The following is an 18,588-nucleotide window of genomic DNA, read 5'->3' as shown; positions in this document are numbered from 1 at the left end:
TTGCGCGAATAGAAGTAGTTGCACAAAAACAAGTATAACTCACTTGGTCGGATTTCTGGCCAACTAACAACGTTTGCGGTGATACAATTGCGGGGACGTGTATGATAGATGCTTGAAGACAGCCATCTCTAATACATATCAATAGATTTATTACTTAACGATGACAAAGGAAAAGAAGATATCTTTAATCTCGATTTTTTTCCTTTTTTGATTCAGAAGGATGTTAATCATATTGTTCATTCAATATTCAAAAAGTAGTACTAAATATTCCTTTATTGTATTTCATTATAAAGGGACACAAAATACGAAAGGTCAGGAAGAATAGAAGCACGCGACCGTCATTAATTTTTGCCGAAGTATCGAGAAAAATTAATGCCACACCCCCAACCATTGCCGAGGGAGATATTTTTTCTTTGAACTTCAGAGCGAATTTGCCAGACGCAATTTATGCATTTGGCATATTTATTTTATTTATTTATTTTCGTTTATTTTCGTAAATTTGTCAGAAGTTTGAGTATTCCGTGGAGGATAGATACATCCGACCAAGATAGGACCCGATGCCATCATTGTAATTACGGGGCGAGTTCTGTGAAATAATACCATTCGACGTGCTCGATCCGAAGGTTTGTTCCCATTGACGTCAGCCGTTGATTCTGGAAACGACGAATCCCCGCGCTTCGAAAACTTAGTGGGGGGCATACGCGTCGCGAGGAAATGATTCGTGGGAGGGGAACATGGATGTATTCAGGGACGTTGTACGAATACCAGGATCAAAATAATTTATTCGTAGATAATAATTGTAGGTAATAAATTACTACTATATCTGTTACCTACTTTTATTAGCAATAATAAGTTGAGCTTTAATTCATTGTCATTATACTTTAATTCTCATACGAATAATTATTGAAATCCTTAACTTATTAAGCTTTGAGCTATTGTTATATGTGTTCGTGGAGACTTACAACTTGCAGGAAATTATTCTGTTTCATCTTAAGACAGGAATTAAAATTGCAAAATATTAAAACAGAAATTTACTATTTTTAATATCAGGAAATGAACTTAGATGTTTTTCGTATTATTTGCTATAAAAATAATTGTTAGAGGTTGAAGAAATTTAAAGAGTTTTAATAAAATAATAAATTTCAACTACATGATAGATGAATGTGTGATATTGGATACAATAGTATAAATCCATGGTGGGACAGGTATTTCAGATTGTTGATACTACCCTGTGAAGTGGAAACTGTAACCAGCAGCTTGAAGGGGGGTATCCCGAAGGAATAGATCGATGTTTCACTCTGTGTAGTAAGAGACGCCTGTTGCTGTAAAAGAGGCATAGTTTCATTCATGAAAATGGTAAAATGTATACGCATTATACCATTTTAGGTCTTTGCGATAATTAAAAATTATTTTAATTGCTGATTAATTTAAAAAATCAATATGATATTGTTATATTTTTATTGAAAGACTTTTGTATTTTTAATGAATGATAGTTATACAATAATTATTTATTAATTTAGAAATAATTAGAAATAATCTAGAAATAATCATATTATTTGTGTTTTCTAATATCAGTATTTTAGCTTCTCAATTATTTCCACGTAGAGTTATTAACTTTCAAGTTTTATGTTATTATAAATACAATTATATTAGAAAATACATATGTGTAATATCTATCCTAAATTGTATCTTGCAATTTTATATTTATAGATACTAGATACTAAATGGTGAATTTTTTAATTATGTTTATACAACACATTTTTATTGATTTCATGTTCAAGAACATTTGAATGAGAAATGTAAACAAAGGAAATATTTAATTTCACATTGCAAAGTTTGCATTTTAATAACATTATTCAAAAATGACAAGATGGCTGTGGCAATACCGCTTTCTGTTTAGTAGATTGGGTTTTTAAATACGTGATGGTGTCAATTTTATTAATATAAATATATATGTTGAGTAATAAATAAGTGGATTGCATGATCTTTGTTGATAATCAATTCATCGTAATCAATGCAATAATAAAACGAGTGAATAAAGAACAAAATATGGCAAGACAATCGTACAGTATTGTTGAGTATTATGGTGAACAGGATGGATATAAATGTGGTTATTGTAAAAGCCCAAACACAAATTTCAGTCATGGCAAGTATCAAAGCATGCAGCAAATATCAATTATGAATTTTTACTTTAAAATATTTTACTTATATATACAGTATTTCATACTTTTATTAATAGGTTATGTAGTCTCAATGATTATTTCATACATGTATAATTTTTGTTCTTGTCATGCTAAGTTTCATTTATTAATGCGTCAATGTTATTTAAATAATATGTCTTATATTGCATCTTTATCTTAATTGTAGTACATTTTAGGTATGGGCACACATAGATTGACTGTTCAAGATTACCAAGCTCTAGTAGATAGAGGTTGGAGAAGGTGTGGTACTTATTGCTACAAATCTACTATGGATCAAACATGTTGCCCAATGTATACAATTAAGTAAGATTAAAACTTATAAAATGTTTTAAAAACGAATTTGCTATCTATTAAAAAATATGTATATGTGTATATTATTACAAATTGTATTACAAATTTTTCATATATCTAAATATTTATAATAGATGTGAAGCATTACAATTTAAAATTTCTAAATCACAAAAAAAGGTTTTGAAAAGAATGGCAAAGTTTTTAAGAAATGAATTACATAAAAATGACACTATGGATACGTATGATGGAGATTTTCGTAATAACATTGGTAAAGATTTAATATGTTAAATTATTATTTAATATGCACTTTAACATGTGATTTTATGAAACTTTTTTTCATAGATATTGAAGAAATTCCTAATCACAGTAAGCACTTTTTAAAAGTTGACAAAGATATTTCTGATATGAATGTGAAATTTATTAATGATGAAGTTAATGCAAGGTTACGTCCTAGCACATCAGATAAAGAACAGAAAAAGCGTGATCTAGAAAATAAAAAACATAATACTGAAAGTATACCTGCTGCATCAAGTTATAACAATGATTCTCATAGTACACCTCAAAGTCTACAATCTGTAGAAATGAATCCTACTCGGATACCTTGTATGAAAGCAAAGCTTTTACGTAAACAACGAAAGCAAAACAAATTAATGACACAAGGAAAAACTCAGGAAGAAATAGAAGCTATTTTCAAAGAAAATAAACAAGAAAACCAGGCTAAAAGTTTAGAGCAAATATTTGATGAAGTTTATAATGGAACCAACAGATTAGAGGTAGATACACATTTATTCTATCAAGATCAGTAAATGTTGCATGCAAATGGTTTCTATAAATGTTGGTCCTCTTTTCTCCAATTTATTTAATATTTAAAAAGTAGGTAGGGGAATATTGAAAAATACTCGAATGATGTTTTTACTATTTCATACTTTCTTAACTGTTCAGTTTAGTTACAATGTTTCCTTATTAGTTCATTGTTAGTTCAATTTCGTAATTATTTTGATAAAGTTTTGTAAAATTTACGACTTTTATTAGCTGAAACTAGTTAGAACTTCACCAATGAGCTCTGGATATTTAAATACCTCGAAACAATCTTATGAGGTATATAAAAAATATCAAACAACAATACATGGAGTTCTAGCAGAAAAGGTTACAGAGATGCAATATATGGGATTTCTTGTGAACTCACCTTTACAGGTAATTTTGCAATTTCTATAATTTTCTGCTGAGCTATCATAGAGCTTTACTTGTTAAAGAAGTATTATTACATTTTTTTTATTTTCATTTACATAATATCGTACATAATTATTGTTAAAGTAGATAGTTATACAACAGCATTACAGATTATTAGATATTAATTAAGAAATATGTGTATAAAATACTGTTTTGAAAATTGAATAATCGAAACAATGGTTAATTGGAGCAAAGTGGACCACATTTAAATGTGTATTCTGTACATTATGTTCATCAAATATTATTCACATGTTTAAATTCATCAGATGAAGTTGGTGAGAACAATGTCGGACGAGTTTATTAAAACGCTTAAGATAAGTGCAAACCTGTTTAAAAAATATCAAATGACTATTCATGGTGAAACAGAAAAGGAGTCAGATGATAAATCATTCTTCAACTTTCTTGTAAAAAGCTCTTTACAGGTATACTTTGTATTCAGGTTGCTATCTCAATCTGATTTTATAATCTAATCTTATATGTCATAAAAAGAAATATTTGTTCACGTTGTTCGTTAATATATTAAAATGTTTAACAAAATTATGTATGATATTTTTACAATTCTTTTTATTAAATATTGCTTAAAAATTTCATTGCTTTGGCTAAAGAATATATACAAATAAGGAGTTTATAATTTTGAAGCCATGGACACCAGATGATGGACCACCAAGTGGATATGGTTCTTTTCATGAACAATATTGGTTAGATAATGAATTAATTGCAGTTGGTGTGATAGATATTTTACCATCTTGTGTTTCAAGTGTTTACTTTTTTTATGATCCGGCTTATTCTCATCTCTCACTTGGCACATTTAGGTTGGTGCATTTGGCACATTTTGATATTTAAATTATCTCCAATAAATTGTTAACTTTTTATATTTTATTTAGTTCACTTCGAGAAGTTTATTTAACAAGACAATTAAATAAAGTTGCAAAAGATCTGAAATATTACTACATGGGATTCTACATACATTCATGTCCTAAAATGCGATACAAGGCACGAATGAGACCATCAAAACTATTATGTCCTGAAACTTATGCGTGGTTTGATATTGAACCGTGTTTATTAAAATTAGATAAACAAAAATATAGCAGACTGAATGATGATATTGATGCTATTAACGAGGATAATATAGTTGATATTCGTAAGGTAATAAACGATGTTATTTTCATATTTAGTATTACAAATTGTTTAATTTATTGTAATTAATGTCATTTGTCTCCAGGTATTAATTTTGTGTCGGCAAATTGCGATGCCGTATGAAATCTATAAAAAACAAGCTCAAACCATTACGCAAGATGAAGAAGATGAGATTAAAGAATATACTAGTTTAGTTGGCATGAAGTGTGCACAGAGATTGTTACTTTATCGCTGTTAATGTATGCAAAAGGTTTTAACTTATTTATGAAAACAATCGTGTATTTTATCAAAAGACGAATTGGAATCTTATTATGGATAATTATTAGTAAGTGATATTAATGAAATTAATAGCTTCAAATAAAGTATTTGTGATGATAAGTGTGTAATTAATGAATTCTTATCAAATAAAAGTGATTCTTTTCATGCTATGCATACGCTCTACAATATTTACTTCCTTTTCCTCTTATTTCGCAATATCAAATAAAAAATATATTACTCTTATTCTCTAATGTAATAAAGACTTTATTGCATAAAAATTTCAAATTTAGCTAATGTACCAAACACTAAGACACTAAATTGAAAATAAATATTGTACGTCTCGTATGCAGTCTTTCAATTTCATGCATAAATACTTTATTTTTATATGTAAGTACAGTCGTTTCATTATATTGATATGAAATATTTTTCATTGAGATGGCAGAAGTGAATAATATATAATAGAAATATCATATAAATTTATTTAACGAAACATTTAATAACAATTCTTACATCATATAAAAAATTAAGTTTCATTTGGTATATAAAATTCGTCAGTTAAAATTCTGATAAAATTTTACATTATACCTATCGTTGACCAATTTATAAAATATTTACAATATTCTTCGGCCCACGATAATTTGTTCCAGTTGTTAACGTCTCAAATATTGTAAAATGCAATTCTAGTTATTATAGGTGTGAAATTGGAAGTACATCTTAATATTTGTTTTTGATCACATTCGTGTTCACATTAAGATATTCAATATTAATAAAAATGTAAAAGTCAGAATTTAATTAGTTTCTGCCGCGCTCCGCATCCGGTTGGGTTCGAATCTCATTCCAGCTTTGGATATTTCCACTTCCTCCCAACAGAAAGATAATCATACAAATTATGCACACGCCCGAACCAATCCAGAATAACGTTTGCCATCTGTCAATAGGATTCTAAAAGAAAAAGGCAATTGTGTATAAAATCAAGATAATTCTCTACAGGATGAAAACATTCATAAATTAATAAAAATAACATATTATATAGACAAATTTATATAAGCGTAAGCGTTAACATATGTATATGTAGTGTACATAAATTTGGAATACACATACCGATACACTTGCACATCTTTGTTAAGAGTGATGAAAATAGCGAAATGTTATACCGCAGTATGGATGAATCAGCTAGTGATGCGTCTTATAGGTACTTTTCGTACTATAAATTCGATAATATAGAGACGACTAGTACCCACAAGGCGACATCACGAGTATTTGGATGCATGTGAGGATTAGTTTGGCAAAGCCCTCTGTTTGACTTATGCAATTTCCTGTATATCTTACTGATATTGACACATTAATTAATACTTTATGCACATGTATGATGCGAAAATTACAGAATATGTACTTCGAATTATATGTTACATATTCAATAACATGTTTAAATAATAAACGGTAGAGAAATGAATTGCAAAAGTAGAATATAAGAATAAAGCTTGTTTTAGCTAAGAGAAATCCTAAATCGATGATAGTGAAATTTTATGTGTTGTTAAAGTGTTTCGTTTTGAATGCATCGCAGACACGATTCCTCAGTACTACCCGTACTATGAATTACGTAACATAGTACAAGGTCGACTGACGTTTCGAATATGCCAAGAGCACCTCTGCCCGTCAACAACTCGGCTGTAACAAGATATTCGTCGCTCTATGATGACGACACACAAACAAAAAAAAGTTATATAATTTGTACAAATTTAACACGTGATTTCTCACAAAAATTGTTAGCTGCTGCGAAAAAGCGTTAAGCAGGTGCAAAGTAAAGCTAGCAAGAAATACATACCATGCCACATTAAATGACACAGAAAGCTACTTACTCCGTATTTTCCGGCTATTTCCTCCACCATAGGAGAAATAATCATGCCAGAAGCGCAACCAACTGTGTTCATGATACCGTATATAAAACCGGCGAAATTCGGCGATAGATCTTGATTGTTGGACAAATTAGAGATACTCGCTGCTCCATTGAAACCTAATGCCAGTACGAGAAAAACGTTCGCGAGAATTAAGTCACATCCAACGTAGCCGACTAGAATGAGGAAGACGCCTGGCAAAAAATGGGCTGCAGCAAAAGAAAAGAAACTATCATTTCTGTTCTTGATGAAAATCGAAATTAGATTACTTACAGAAGAATGTGGCGCCTTTACGTATTATGGTAACAGACACTATTTCCTTCCGCTTGAGCGTATCACCAGCCCAACTGAAGAAAAATCCGAACAACATCCTGCAAGCCCAAGGTAGACTAGCAGCGATACCGCCTTTCGTCAATTCGAATCCTAGAGCTTTCGTTAAGTAAAGCATCATGGCATTCTGGTAGAAGAATAAAAGAAACAAATTCCCGAAGTGGCAGCAGACTAAACTGAGGAAAGGTATCGAGGTAAATATTTCCTTGACTGGAGTTTCCTTCAGTGAAGGTTTTTCTTTCCTCACTGTGCCTGCTTGCGAACTGAAAAATTTACAGAACAATTTATATAAGAATAAATTAGCAATCAACCAATGGCAAACTATTTATCAATAACAAAAAGAATAGTATTCAAATGGCATTAATTCAACTATATATACCTTTGAATGTATTCCTTTTCTTCATCTGAGATACCAGGATGCTCTGCAGGAGTATCGTATGTAACTATAGCCCAGAAGAATATCCAAATCATCATTAGTAACGATGGAATGTACCATCCGTTCTCCCAGTGTATATTTTCTGCAATACCAGCTATCATAGGATACGTTAAGATGGTACCGAACGTACCGCCGAGTAAAGACCAAACAAAACGGGCCTTCTCGTTCGGTGGTGCCCATTGTGCAACCAAACTATGACAGGCTGGAAAAGTTACTCCACCAGTAACACCGATGATTATTCTTGAGAATAGAAGAACTCCCCAGTGAAACTGCGCAAGAATCGGGCTAATCAGCGACACTATAGCGGCTACTATGGATGTCCACAAGATCGACTTCTTAGCACCCCATTTGACAGCCATCAAACCACCGATGAAGTTACCAGGAACATTTCCGTAACTGTATGCAGCAATCAGTTGACCGCGAATCTCAGGCCTCCAGTCGAAAGGTAGGCCATTGAATAGTTCTATGGGACTGTTTGTTGGACGAATCTTTCCATCGTCATTACTCCTGCGTACACGAATATTGTGTGCCATTGGATCCACTGCATTTTGTGTAGCTTCTATCCTCTCCGACAGGATATAGTCCTCCAGATAGGCGCCCGGATCCAACCAAGAAATCGCGCGGCGAACTCGAGACTGCTCGGCTCTGCAGACACCCTCGGTTACATTACCCGGTAGACCTTTGATCATTGGCACGGCGAGGATCGGCATTTGCAGACGGCACATGTAGTTGGTCCAACAGGCCGTGAACATCATTATGCAGATTAGAACTCGTGTTGGAATCCATTCTACAACAAATTAGAAGGTCGGTGATAAATTTAAAGTATTTTGATTTTAAAATGTTTTCAAATCCAACTGCTATATTCCTATTTCTTAGCTATTTCGTTTAGGAAAATGATAATTTCCGATAAAATGTTTGCAATCTACACAGTAATTTATTGGATTCAAATAATGTTCCTCGCCTTCACGATTTTTTACTCACTTAAAGAGGTCCAAAATGGAGAGCCAGGAGTATTAAAAAATCCGGGTATACCGGCTACCTTTTCTTGGATAGATCTAAGGATGAACATTTGGAATCGAAGAAAATTGAAAAAAAAAACGTAGCAATATATCTTACGATTGACCAGTGATTAATGATGAGAATTTGACGGATTGCCATAACGACTATGATCGCTCGATGTTTAGCAACGAATTTGACATTTGTTTTTTAAATAAAATCTGCATATTTCGCGTGAACGTAACTTTTATATGTTCAATCATATTGCTACACGGATCTTGTATTTACTTTATATTTGTGTATTATCAAGATCTAAAGGAAATTAATTTGATATAAAAATATAAATTAGAAACATTCTAATTTTAAAATGGAATTTTTAAATTAAAAAATTTTAATCCAGCATAAAGCGATCGAAGTTTTTACGCGGAGATTGCGTTCTATTAAAAACTTCTCTAAGTAATTGTCGTTACTGCTAGTTAGAGTACATACATATAGCGCGTATTTCAAAGAAAGTTCTCGACCACTTTCTAAACATTCCGCTGAGTATTTACAAACTATCGCTACCGTATGCTGTTATTTACAAAATTGAAACTGCTCCTGTTACAGATTCTACTTCCGTTTCGTGTACTATTCCGATGAAAGTTTCCTTTGGATACTCGAATCAGCTTACCAATCGATTTCCTTGTGAAAACAGTATCCAAAGTTAATAAAAAAAGAAATAATACTGAGCAATATACTGAGCAATAATATTAATCTTTATACACTATTAATCTTATCGATGATCCAGAGGTCGATCGATATTGAACAATAAAAATTTTTTGATTAAATGGATAGTGAGGCCGTTACAAGAAACGATGGAGATTTTTCAAAGGATAACTAAGCGACCTAAGTAAGCAATCTAAGTGATTGTAAGAAGGTTAAATAACGGACATGATTCGAAAACTGTGCCGACAAGAGTGGAATTTATGTTGAACACATACAAGTTTCAACATTCGTCGAAAATCAGATTTTGCACTGCCGGTAGCAACAGTTTGAAAACAGAAAACCGCTTTCATTGAAGACTGAGAAAAATACAGAAGAGGGAAGTGATTCCTGATCTAACTATCCGATGATCGTTTCTCGAAATTTAGTTTAAATTGGAAAATAAATAGGCGAATGAAATAGGAAAATACATGCTTTACTCACGTGGGAAAAACTTCTCGTAATACTGCTTGTACATTCTGCGATTTCAGCAGAGAAATTTACGACACGCACCAACTAACGCGATACTCGAGACGCTTCCTCAGGACATCGTTTGAGAAAGACGTAGAAGTAAAACAGAGGACAAAACGATGCCCACGAAAACTAGCTTTCAAACACGACACACATCAGAAACTGTCGAAGGAGTAACTGCATGACATCGGTCATCCAGCCAGCTTATTTAAGCAGTCAGCAGGTAGAGTAAGTGGGGGAGCCAGGTATATACATCCCTTCCATGAAAAATTAGAAAAGGGCACGGAAATTTGGGGGTCGGCACTAACCACCCCTGCAGACCTGCCACTGACCATTCTCTTACATTACACAGGGACCCAAAAGCTTTGAAGAATATTTTTAACTCAAAATTTTTCAAATATTTCTTATTCAATATCTTCTAACATCTTTTATCGAATTTAGTTTCTATTAAAAGTACGTTATATTTGTAACGAATAATTGCTACGTTCAATTGTATTTAATTGTAAAAATCGTCCTATTATGCTATTGCTATTTGTGTCGTTGCAGCAAAATTCTAATTATACGTATTTTCACTTGTGTTAAGACAATCTGACAAAAATTTACGAAGTAAGCGTTCTTTGTTAGGATTGTAAATATTTTGCGTTTACATAAACAAGGATGAACGAAACATAAATGTAAAAAGTCGAACTGATTCTTTTTTTTTTTTTTTTGTCGCGTGTTCCTCGAGCGACTCTGATTTGACATCATGAAACAAGACTTCCTTAATTTTCAATAATTTGCCATTTTACGTAATTCCGCGATCTGCAGATTGCACCACGAATTTTGTGCGCTAGCTACGGAATTTGTGTGTCGGTTTCTTTTCTAATGTAGCATTACCGCATTTTTTCACCGGACGAACGAATAAAGGTCGATTTATACTATGCAGCACAAACCGTCACGTAACAGCAACGTCACGTATCGGTCAGTGACGGATAGCGTGAGCAGTTTTGTTTAAAACACATGTTTCAATTTTCTGTCGTGCCGGTGCCGATCCCATTTCGTACGTAACGTGTCGGAACGAATCCGCTACGGTCTTATCTTAATACACACGAGAATATTTGTCCGAATATAATCGTGTCGTAACCGTGTCGCAACCGTGCCGAATAAGAACAGATAATACAAATCTGTTTCTATTCGCCAAAATGTTAAACGGCGATTTATTTTGTTGATGGTACATTTTGTTTTACAGGAATGTCACAATCTAATTTCATCGTTGTTCCAAATGGAACACATCGATTCGAATTATCGCGCGTGCTTAAAATATTCGTGGCACGTTAACTCGACTGGTGTTATGCAAAAGATCATTGTGTTCGATAGCCACCGATAAACTTTCGCTCAACGGTAACTGGCTGTTGATAACACGCCCTGTTGCTACTGTTTCAAACCACGATTTTAATTGAAAGAAGATGCTATGAATCTGTAGCATACTCTGATGAAAAGGAAGGAGGAAATCGAAAATATTAAATCGAATAAAAGCTGATTGTTGATCGGTAGACAGATTGATCTTAAATTTATAGAAAAAATTAAGATAAGACGTTGTGGAAATGGAGAGTACGAATACTTTTTTAGATTAAATTCTTTGTTTAACGAAAATATTTGTAATTATGTTATATTTTTAATTATGAGTACAATTAAAATGCTCTTTTGCTTATATCACGGTAAACAGCGGAAACAATTAAACTATATGCTCGTATGTTGTATCGTTTAATGGTAGTTGCTCAGTTTTAAATAAAATTTGATCTTAAATTTAGATAAAAAAATATGGTGATGTTCTGGTAGGATGATTACGTAACCCATATGGGAAATTTCCATTTATTGAAATGAACACTAAAACTCCATCTCTCCTTTTTTTAATTTTAGTTAATTATCCGTATCAATTTGAACATTTATAGAAAAGGTTTTAACCATAAATTAAATAATTATGCAATGTACCGTAGTTCCATAGAAGAAACATGATGTATTAGTTAAAATATTCCACGCTTAAAATATACAAAACATCTTTGATAGGATGCAAACTACTTTCTAAAAATTTCATGGACAGCTCTGTTCCACAAAAATTAATTATACATTTTAACCGTTAATTTACCGAATGTCCAGCTAGACAAATTGAGAAGAAAAAAAAGAAAAGAAAGGAAAAAAAAAACATTTTAACCGGTAGGTCGTCTTATCCGCTGGAACTATTCTGTACCCATGGACAATAAACATTGTATATTTCTTAGCAAAATTCTTGGACTCAAGTAAATCCACGGTTCCGTGTACAGAAATGTTCAATGGATCTATCTACCTGTAGGATAATTTCAAGCTTCAGATAAGGTCAAAAGCAGGTAAAATATTCGTCGTTTCTAAAATGGTGACTATAGACAAGATTTTTACACAATATTCCTACTATACCTAAATAAATTTTTCACACAATATTCAAAATTATTTTTTAAAATTTATTTAAAAATAGGAGTCCATATAATGCGTAGTTATATCTCGAATCTTCTAATTTACTCTAGGAAAATAATATGTTAAAAATGAAATCGCCTGTGGACGAAGATGTTAGTAACAGTACCGTAATAAATCATGGATTTCCGTACAGTACATTTTTCAAGGGCTAGACATTGACAATAAGGCAACTCGGAAATAAAGGAAACGGTGAAAGTTTTTGAATAGAAAAACTCTTGCAAACCTCGAACGGTCGTGTTTCAGGTACCCTGCAAGTCATAATTTGGAGACCCGTTATCCTTTTCGCACTAAGCTCCGTTCAGGTACGTGCTTTTAAATAAAGAGACAGCAGTCCGAAAAACGACCTGCCGCCCAAACGACGGCGTACATTCAATGTTGCAGTAAAATTAACTTTCCTTTTGTTTGATAAAAAAATCCAGTTCTCTAACTTTTTATTTATTTTTACTTATTTATTTTAATTTTATTATTTACAATTCATATTTGGATAAATAGATAAATGTTAATTGATATCAATTCTATCATTTATAAAAAACAAGTTTGTTATTTTTCTTGAAGGACGCGTGCGACTTTGACGGCCATGACCTTGAACCCATTAGCAATTAAAGGAAATGATTACTACGAATGATTATAGGTGTTCCGTTTTTGGAACAATCTCTACATGGTAAATTTAATGTTTAAGTATGTAAATACCACAAACAGGCTGATGGTACCCAGAAAATTGTCTACTAAAGATTCGTTGAAATTACAAGAAAATTGAACTTCATCTTTTTTTATTAGTTATAAAATTCATCGACGCGTCGATAATGGGTACGAAGTACATCACCAGATTTGTCAGTTGCTTGCAATTGCGGTAACGGATAACATCGTATTGTGCGAATCATATTGATAGAATCGATCTGAAAATGAAGAACGGAAATCAAATAACCGCGGAATCTTTAAAAGAACAAGTATGTAATCAGATTTCATTTATGTTTCTCTTGTCCTTTCTGCTTTTCTCTTTTTTTTTTTTATTGTTGTCATAATGACATTTAAGGTTATGAAATATATTTATTTACTAATATTATAAACATATATCCTTATAGTCATTTAGACAAGTTTTATTTACAATATCATAATTAGAATTATGATCGAGCTGCGAATTAATCGTTATAAATTACAAATCAGATTTATAAAAATTTCATTGTAACATTCATATCAAATGATAAAGCGATTATCACTTATGACGTATATGAATGTAATAAACTGACAAATGACATTATCGTGTAACATTATCAAAGACTGTTTTTAATAAAATCCTTTTTTAATAAATACAATCGGTTGGTCGAATTTTAATTAGAAAATTCAAGGGAAGTATACTTCAATTAAAAAGTCTCTTAAAATATGTTTCTGTTAAAATATGTTAAAAATTTTGATTTTAATTAAAATTAATTAAAAAGTTTCTTAAAGCATGTCTTCTTTTTGTTTTGTTTTGAAGACTTAACTAATTAAGTTCAATTAGAAATTTTCCAGAGATCTATGACTTGTACCTTACAAAATGAACTATGAACTTTTAAATTAAAACAATCTAAATACATATAACTTATGTTACAGGTAACGTTTACGAATAATCTATTTCTTAAGATATTTTATATTTATTTCGTAACATAAACTTACAAAGTTCGTCAAATTTTATCTCATAAATCATTATGATTGTAACGACTTCATAAATAGTTACTTACGTTTCTTCACTCGTGATATAAGCGGAACTCGCTCTTCACCATGGCAGAGCATTTCCCTTTTGTTCCAACTAATTTTTAATTTAATTGTATTCCAATTACTTTCCCAATTGATTGTTGTATAATAAAATATATAAAATGCAGTAAAATACAAATTACGTTGTTTTTAAAGAATCATGAATAAAATTCGAACCTTTATTTCTGTAAAACACTTATGCAAGAAATTTATCACTCCACCGCAACGCGCAGAAACATTCTTGATAACGAATACACATAAAAGCAAAACACTTATGTAGAAACTTCTGATTTTTTTAATTTGAACTCGCTTTATCATTTAAATTTGTATAACTAGTCACCATCAAAATAACTATTTATCATCCTTGTTCTTAGTATACAAAATACAAAAAGTGTAATTAACTTATCCATTGTACTCTTAGTTTCTTCAGGAAAGCTTATCGTCTTTTAGCTGATTTCTCATTCATCGTGTATCAACCTGATAACATTGTCAGAAGTATACACATATTATACATGCATATTCTAAAAACACATCATACTAATTACGCTATACAATATATTAAAAATATAAAAATTATTTTATTAAATTTTTCATTTTGGAAATACTACACATTTTCCTTTTTTTTAAACAGGGTGTCGAGTATGCTTTCGGTATAATGGGACATCCTGTAATTGAGCTAGCACTATCCATGCAGATGGCGGGTATTCAATATCTTGGATTTAGAAATGAGCAAGCTGCATGCTATGCTGCGCAAGCTTACGGATATTTGACGAGTAAGCGCAAAAAAGTGTAAATAATTAATATAAAATATAAACAGAGCATAACATAAAATATAAATCCCAGCATAGGAATCGAAAGATGTAATTAAAATTCATCATAGCCCATAACAATCTTTTTTTATTGCGAGGTCCTTGTATTAATTAGACTAGTCTGATTAGGGAAACCAGCCGTCGTACTGTGCGTTTCTGGACCAGGATTACTTCATGTTGTCGGTGGTATGGCGAACGCTCAAATAAATTGCTGGTGAATCTTACTCAAGTTTTTTTTAATGCATATAATGTAACATGGTTCATATTATAAAAATTTGTAATCAAAAATGCGTGTCCTAGCTGAAGGCAAACAGAGTTAACATATCTTCTGTGGGAAATTCATTAGCGCAATATGTTGCAACGATTTAGAACTTGATATTGTTGTCGGATTACGACTAATGCATTTCTGTGATATACAAATCTTTCGTTTCGTAAAAAAAATAGTAATCTTACATGAAACGTTTATAGTCGATTACGTAAGAACCATGTTAAAAGGTGCAAAAACGTTGGAAATCAATTTTTAATTTTTTGCTATGCTACTATTAGTACATATTGTTGTAATTTACATGTTATTAATTCTTAAACAGGCCGCTTATAGTACTTGGTGGATCATGTGCTCAAGATCATGAAGGCATCGGAGGTTTTCAGGAATGGCCACAGGTAGAATGCAGTAAACCCTATTGTAAATATGCTGCCCGGCCGCCGTCTGCAGCGGTAATACCGCTTCATGTGGAAAAGGCCGTCCGACTTTCTACCTACGGTCGACCGGGTACATTCACTGTATACTATTTTTAGCAAACATATAAAATATTGCGCGGTCCTACGTTATGAATATTTGTAGGTACTACGTATCTGGATTTACCAGCTACTTTATTAATTCAATCAATCGACGAAGAAAACATTTATAAAGTTGCATCATGTCCACCACCGCCACTGGTATTTCCCGATCAACGATTAGTCCAACAAGCAGCTAATTTGCTTATGAGAGCAAGGAAACCATTGTTGATTATAGGAAAAGGTAATTAATAATACAATATTATTAAAAGAGGCATTAATTATAAGAGAATACACAAATAAAAAATTTCCGGTCAATATATAATTGCAAAATTGTATTGTAGGAGCAGCCTATGGAAGAGCAGAGAATGAAATCCGTAGTATGGTATATTTAACCGGTATTCCTTTCCTTCCTATGCCGATGGGAAAAGGAGTCGTTCCGGACACGAATGAACGATGCGTTTCCAGTGCTAGAACATTTGCATTGCAACAAAGCGATGTCATTTTATTACTAGGTGCTAGATTAAATTGGATGTTACACTTTGGCAAACCACCTCGTTTCCAGCCTGATGTTAAAGTGATACAGGTATTACAATTTTATTTTTATGAAATAATTTTTGTGAACAAAAATTGAGTGTTTATATTTTAGGTCGATTTGTGTCCAGAGGAACTGCACAATTCTGTTCCTTCCGCAATTGCAATTCAATCAGATATATCTACAACTGTAGATAGTCTTGTTACCATTTTGAAAGAACGTAAATGGTTTGTTGAAGAAAATAGTCCATGGTGGAAAGATTTACTAGCCAAATCAAATAAAAATAGAGCAATGATTCAAGTAAGCATTATATATTAATATTAGTTTGAGAAATAACATATTTTATTTTTATTATTAACATTTTTTGCTTATTTTACAGAAAATGTCAATGGATGTTTCGGTACCGTTAAATTATTATGCCGTTTTTAAACATATTCAAGATATAATTCCATCTGGTTAGTAATATTTCTCATTTAAATTAAACGATATTTTGTAATGATAATTATGGAAATAAGTAATAAAAATATTTAATTTCTTCTTGTAGATTGTATTATTTGCTCAGAAGGAGCTAATACAATGGACATAGGAAAAACGATTTTATTAAATAATCAACCCCGTCACAGACTAGATGCTGCTACCTTTGGTACAATGGGCGTCGGTTTGGGGTTTGCTATAGCAGCCGCCCTTTATTGTAAAAAAAATGCTCCCACAAAAAGAGTTATTTGTGTAGAAGGAGACAGTGCATTTGGATTTTCTGGCATGGAAATTGAAACAATGTTTAGGTAGGTATCTGAAATTACCAAATATTAAGATCATAAAAGTTAATTTTCTTAGTAATTTTCAATATTTTAGGTATAAACTACCTATTATTGTCATCATTATAAATAATAATGGTATTTATAATGGTCTGGACAATGAAACATTTAGACAAATACAAGCTTCAGGAGAACCAACACAGGTGTAAGTCCTTTTTTTCAATATCGCAGACGTATTCATAAAAATTGACAAAATTACACATGTATTTACATATATAACTTTTAGAATACCGCCAAATTCTTTAACATCGGAAACACATTATGAAAAAATGTTAGAGATGTTTGGTCGCAAAGGTCACTTCTGCACCACTGTACAAGATATACAACGTGCACTCAGAATATGCCTTCAAGTAAATATAATTTGTATTTTTTATTTAATTCTTATAACAGTCAGTAGCTTTAATAAATAAATTCCTTATAGGTCAATGATTCTCCTAGCATGATAAACATTATGATTAATCCCCAGGCTGATCGTAAACAACAAAAGTTCAATTGGTTGACAGAATCAAAGCTTTAATAATAAAAAGCAGATAAAGATAAAAAAAATATAAATTTTGTACTTGTTTCTACTCTTTGTATAAGACAATTTGTAAATATAAATATACAAAATGTTTACTAAAAATAATAAGGATCACATATTATTTAAACATGCCAATATTTTTTCTTGGAAAGCAGCAGAAGATATAATATCCCTTAGGTTGAATTGAGATTCATTTTCACTTTTCTCATTACTTAAAATATTCTCAACATTTATGCCCATATCTTGGGCTACTACAGTTAATGTTTTATTTGCATCAACCACAGCTGTGTGAAGTTGTCCATCCTTTTTCACGAGGTCATTAATTATGTTCAACTCATTTTTTCTGAAAAACAAAAGAAAACTGTATCATTTATTTTTGTTTATTGAATGAATGAGATCATTTTCTAGAATATCTTTGCATGCCAATTTTTTGCTAATTACAGACATAATTTATTACAGAATATAAAAAAAACTAAATTTCATATTTATTTAAAGCTTACATTTTTAATGTTATTTCGTTAAGAGATATCAGAGTCTTCTGAATTTCAACTTTAGCATCAATATCACCACTATCCATTTGAACACATTAAAATTGTATACAAATTTAAAACAACTGATGTATGATATAAATTCCAACCAACAAAATAATGAATTATAAGATATAATATATATCTAATTTATATATCTAATATATATATTTTCAACATACGTATATAGAGTATACAATAAATAGTACAATATAACCAGTGATTATCAATTCTGATAATCAAATATAACTGACTTAAAATTTAACATAAGCTTAAGACCACGCTTAAGACATAAGAAATGAGTTTAAAATCTTGTCGAATACTACTTTTTCATTGGTTATCTTTGTATTTTAGATATATGTTAAGAAACTTTAATTTGTCAACGATATATGGATAGATGTTTA

At 31.4% G+C, this 18,588-nt stretch overlaps 4 protein-coding genes across 12 annotated transcripts; 2 read left to right on the top strand and 2 right to left on the bottom strand.

Moving 5' to 3' along the window:
* Positions 1 to 1,799: 1,799 nt before the first annotated feature.
* Positions 1,800 to 5,287, top strand: LOC126917188 (arginyl-tRNA--protein transferase 1). 2 transcript variants are annotated; one of them, XM_050723804.1, is made up of 8 exons: positions 1,800 to 2,146; positions 2,378 to 2,504; positions 2,627 to 2,760; positions 2,835 to 3,265; positions 3,525 to 3,686; positions 4,362 to 4,534; positions 4,607 to 4,868; positions 4,945 to 5,287. In XM_050723804.1, the coding sequence occupies exons 1-8, from the start codon at positions 1,981 to 1,983 to the stop codon at positions 5,095 to 5,097; spliced, it is 1,608 nt and encodes a 535-aa protein (XP_050579761.1). In that variant the 5' UTR covers positions 1,800 to 1,980; the 3' UTR covers positions 5,098 to 5,287. The 2 variants fall into 2 exon arrangements, with proteins under 2 accessions (XP_050579761.1, XP_050579762.1); XM_050723805.1 differs by lacking the exon at positions 3,525 to 3,686 and adding an exon at positions 3,989 to 4,144 and having other exon boundaries at positions 1,805 to 2,146.
* A 291-nt stretch (positions 5,288 to 5,578) lies between these two features.
* LOC126917187 (sialin-like) lies at positions 5,579 to 14,742 on the bottom strand. Of its 4 annotated transcripts, XM_050723802.1 has the most exons (6): positions 14,382 to 14,742; positions 14,192 to 14,259; positions 7,722 to 8,565; positions 7,286 to 7,605; positions 6,977 to 7,221; positions 5,579 to 6,059 (listed from the first exon to the last, which is right to left on the bottom strand). In XM_050723802.1, exons 2-6 carry the CDS (start codon positions 14,241 to 14,243, stop codon positions 5,910 to 5,912), a joined length of 1,611 nt encoding a protein of 536 aa, XP_050579759.1. In that variant the 5' UTR covers positions 14,244 to 14,259; positions 14,382 to 14,742; the 3' UTR covers positions 5,579 to 5,909. The 4 variants fall into 4 exon arrangements, with proteins under 4 accessions (XP_050579759.1, XP_050579758.1, XP_050579760.1 ...); XM_050723801.1 differs by lacking the exon at positions 14,382 to 14,742 and having other exon boundaries at positions 14,192 to 14,375; XM_050723803.1 differs by lacking the exons at positions 14,192 to 14,259; positions 14,382 to 14,742 and adding an exon at positions 9,960 to 10,108.
* Positions 10,067 to 17,765, top strand: LOC126917186 (2-hydroxyacyl-CoA lyase 1). 5 transcript variants are annotated; one of them, XM_050723794.1, is made up of 14 exons: positions 10,067 to 10,209; positions 11,215 to 12,775; positions 13,029 to 13,420; positions 14,836 to 14,977; positions 15,143 to 15,227; positions 15,601 to 15,782; positions 15,855 to 16,031; positions 16,132 to 16,373; positions 16,437 to 16,622; positions 16,702 to 16,777; positions 16,867 to 17,104; positions 17,175 to 17,282; positions 17,364 to 17,487; positions 17,559 to 17,765. In XM_050723794.1, exons 3-14 carry the CDS (start codon positions 13,376 to 13,378, stop codon positions 17,652 to 17,654), a joined length of 1,701 nt encoding a protein of 566 aa, XP_050579751.1. In that variant the 5' UTR covers positions 10,067 to 10,209; positions 11,215 to 12,775; positions 13,029 to 13,375; the 3' UTR covers positions 17,655 to 17,765. The 5 variants fall into 5 exon arrangements, with proteins under 5 accessions (XP_050579751.1, XP_050579753.1, XP_050579754.1 ...); XM_050723796.1 differs by lacking the exon at positions 10,067 to 10,209 and having other exon boundaries at positions 10,965 to 12,349; positions 12,524 to 12,775; XM_050723797.1 differs by lacking the exon at positions 10,067 to 10,209 and having other exon boundaries at positions 10,965 to 12,775; positions 13,029 to 13,134; positions 13,251 to 13,420.
* LOC126917217 (uncharacterized) lies at positions 17,630 to 18,576 on the bottom strand. The gene is made up of 2 exons (XM_050723869.1): positions 18,158 to 18,576; positions 17,630 to 18,000 (listed from the first exon to the last, which is right to left on the bottom strand). Exons 1-2 carry the CDS (start codon positions 18,232 to 18,234, stop codon positions 17,769 to 17,771), a joined length of 309 nt encoding a protein of 102 aa, XP_050579826.1. The 5' UTR covers positions 18,235 to 18,576; the 3' UTR covers positions 17,630 to 17,768.
* Between the last annotated feature and the right edge of the window lie 12 nt (positions 18,577 to 18,588).

This window comes from Bombus affinis, chromosome 6 (genome assembly GCF_024516045.1).
Source record: "Bombus affinis isolate iyBomAffi1 chromosome 6, iyBomAffi1.2, whole genome shotgun sequence".
NCBI lineage: Eukaryota > Metazoa > Arthropoda > Insecta > Hymenoptera > Apidae > Bombus > Bombus affinis.
This window is presented reverse-complemented; position numbering and strand designations above follow the sequence as displayed.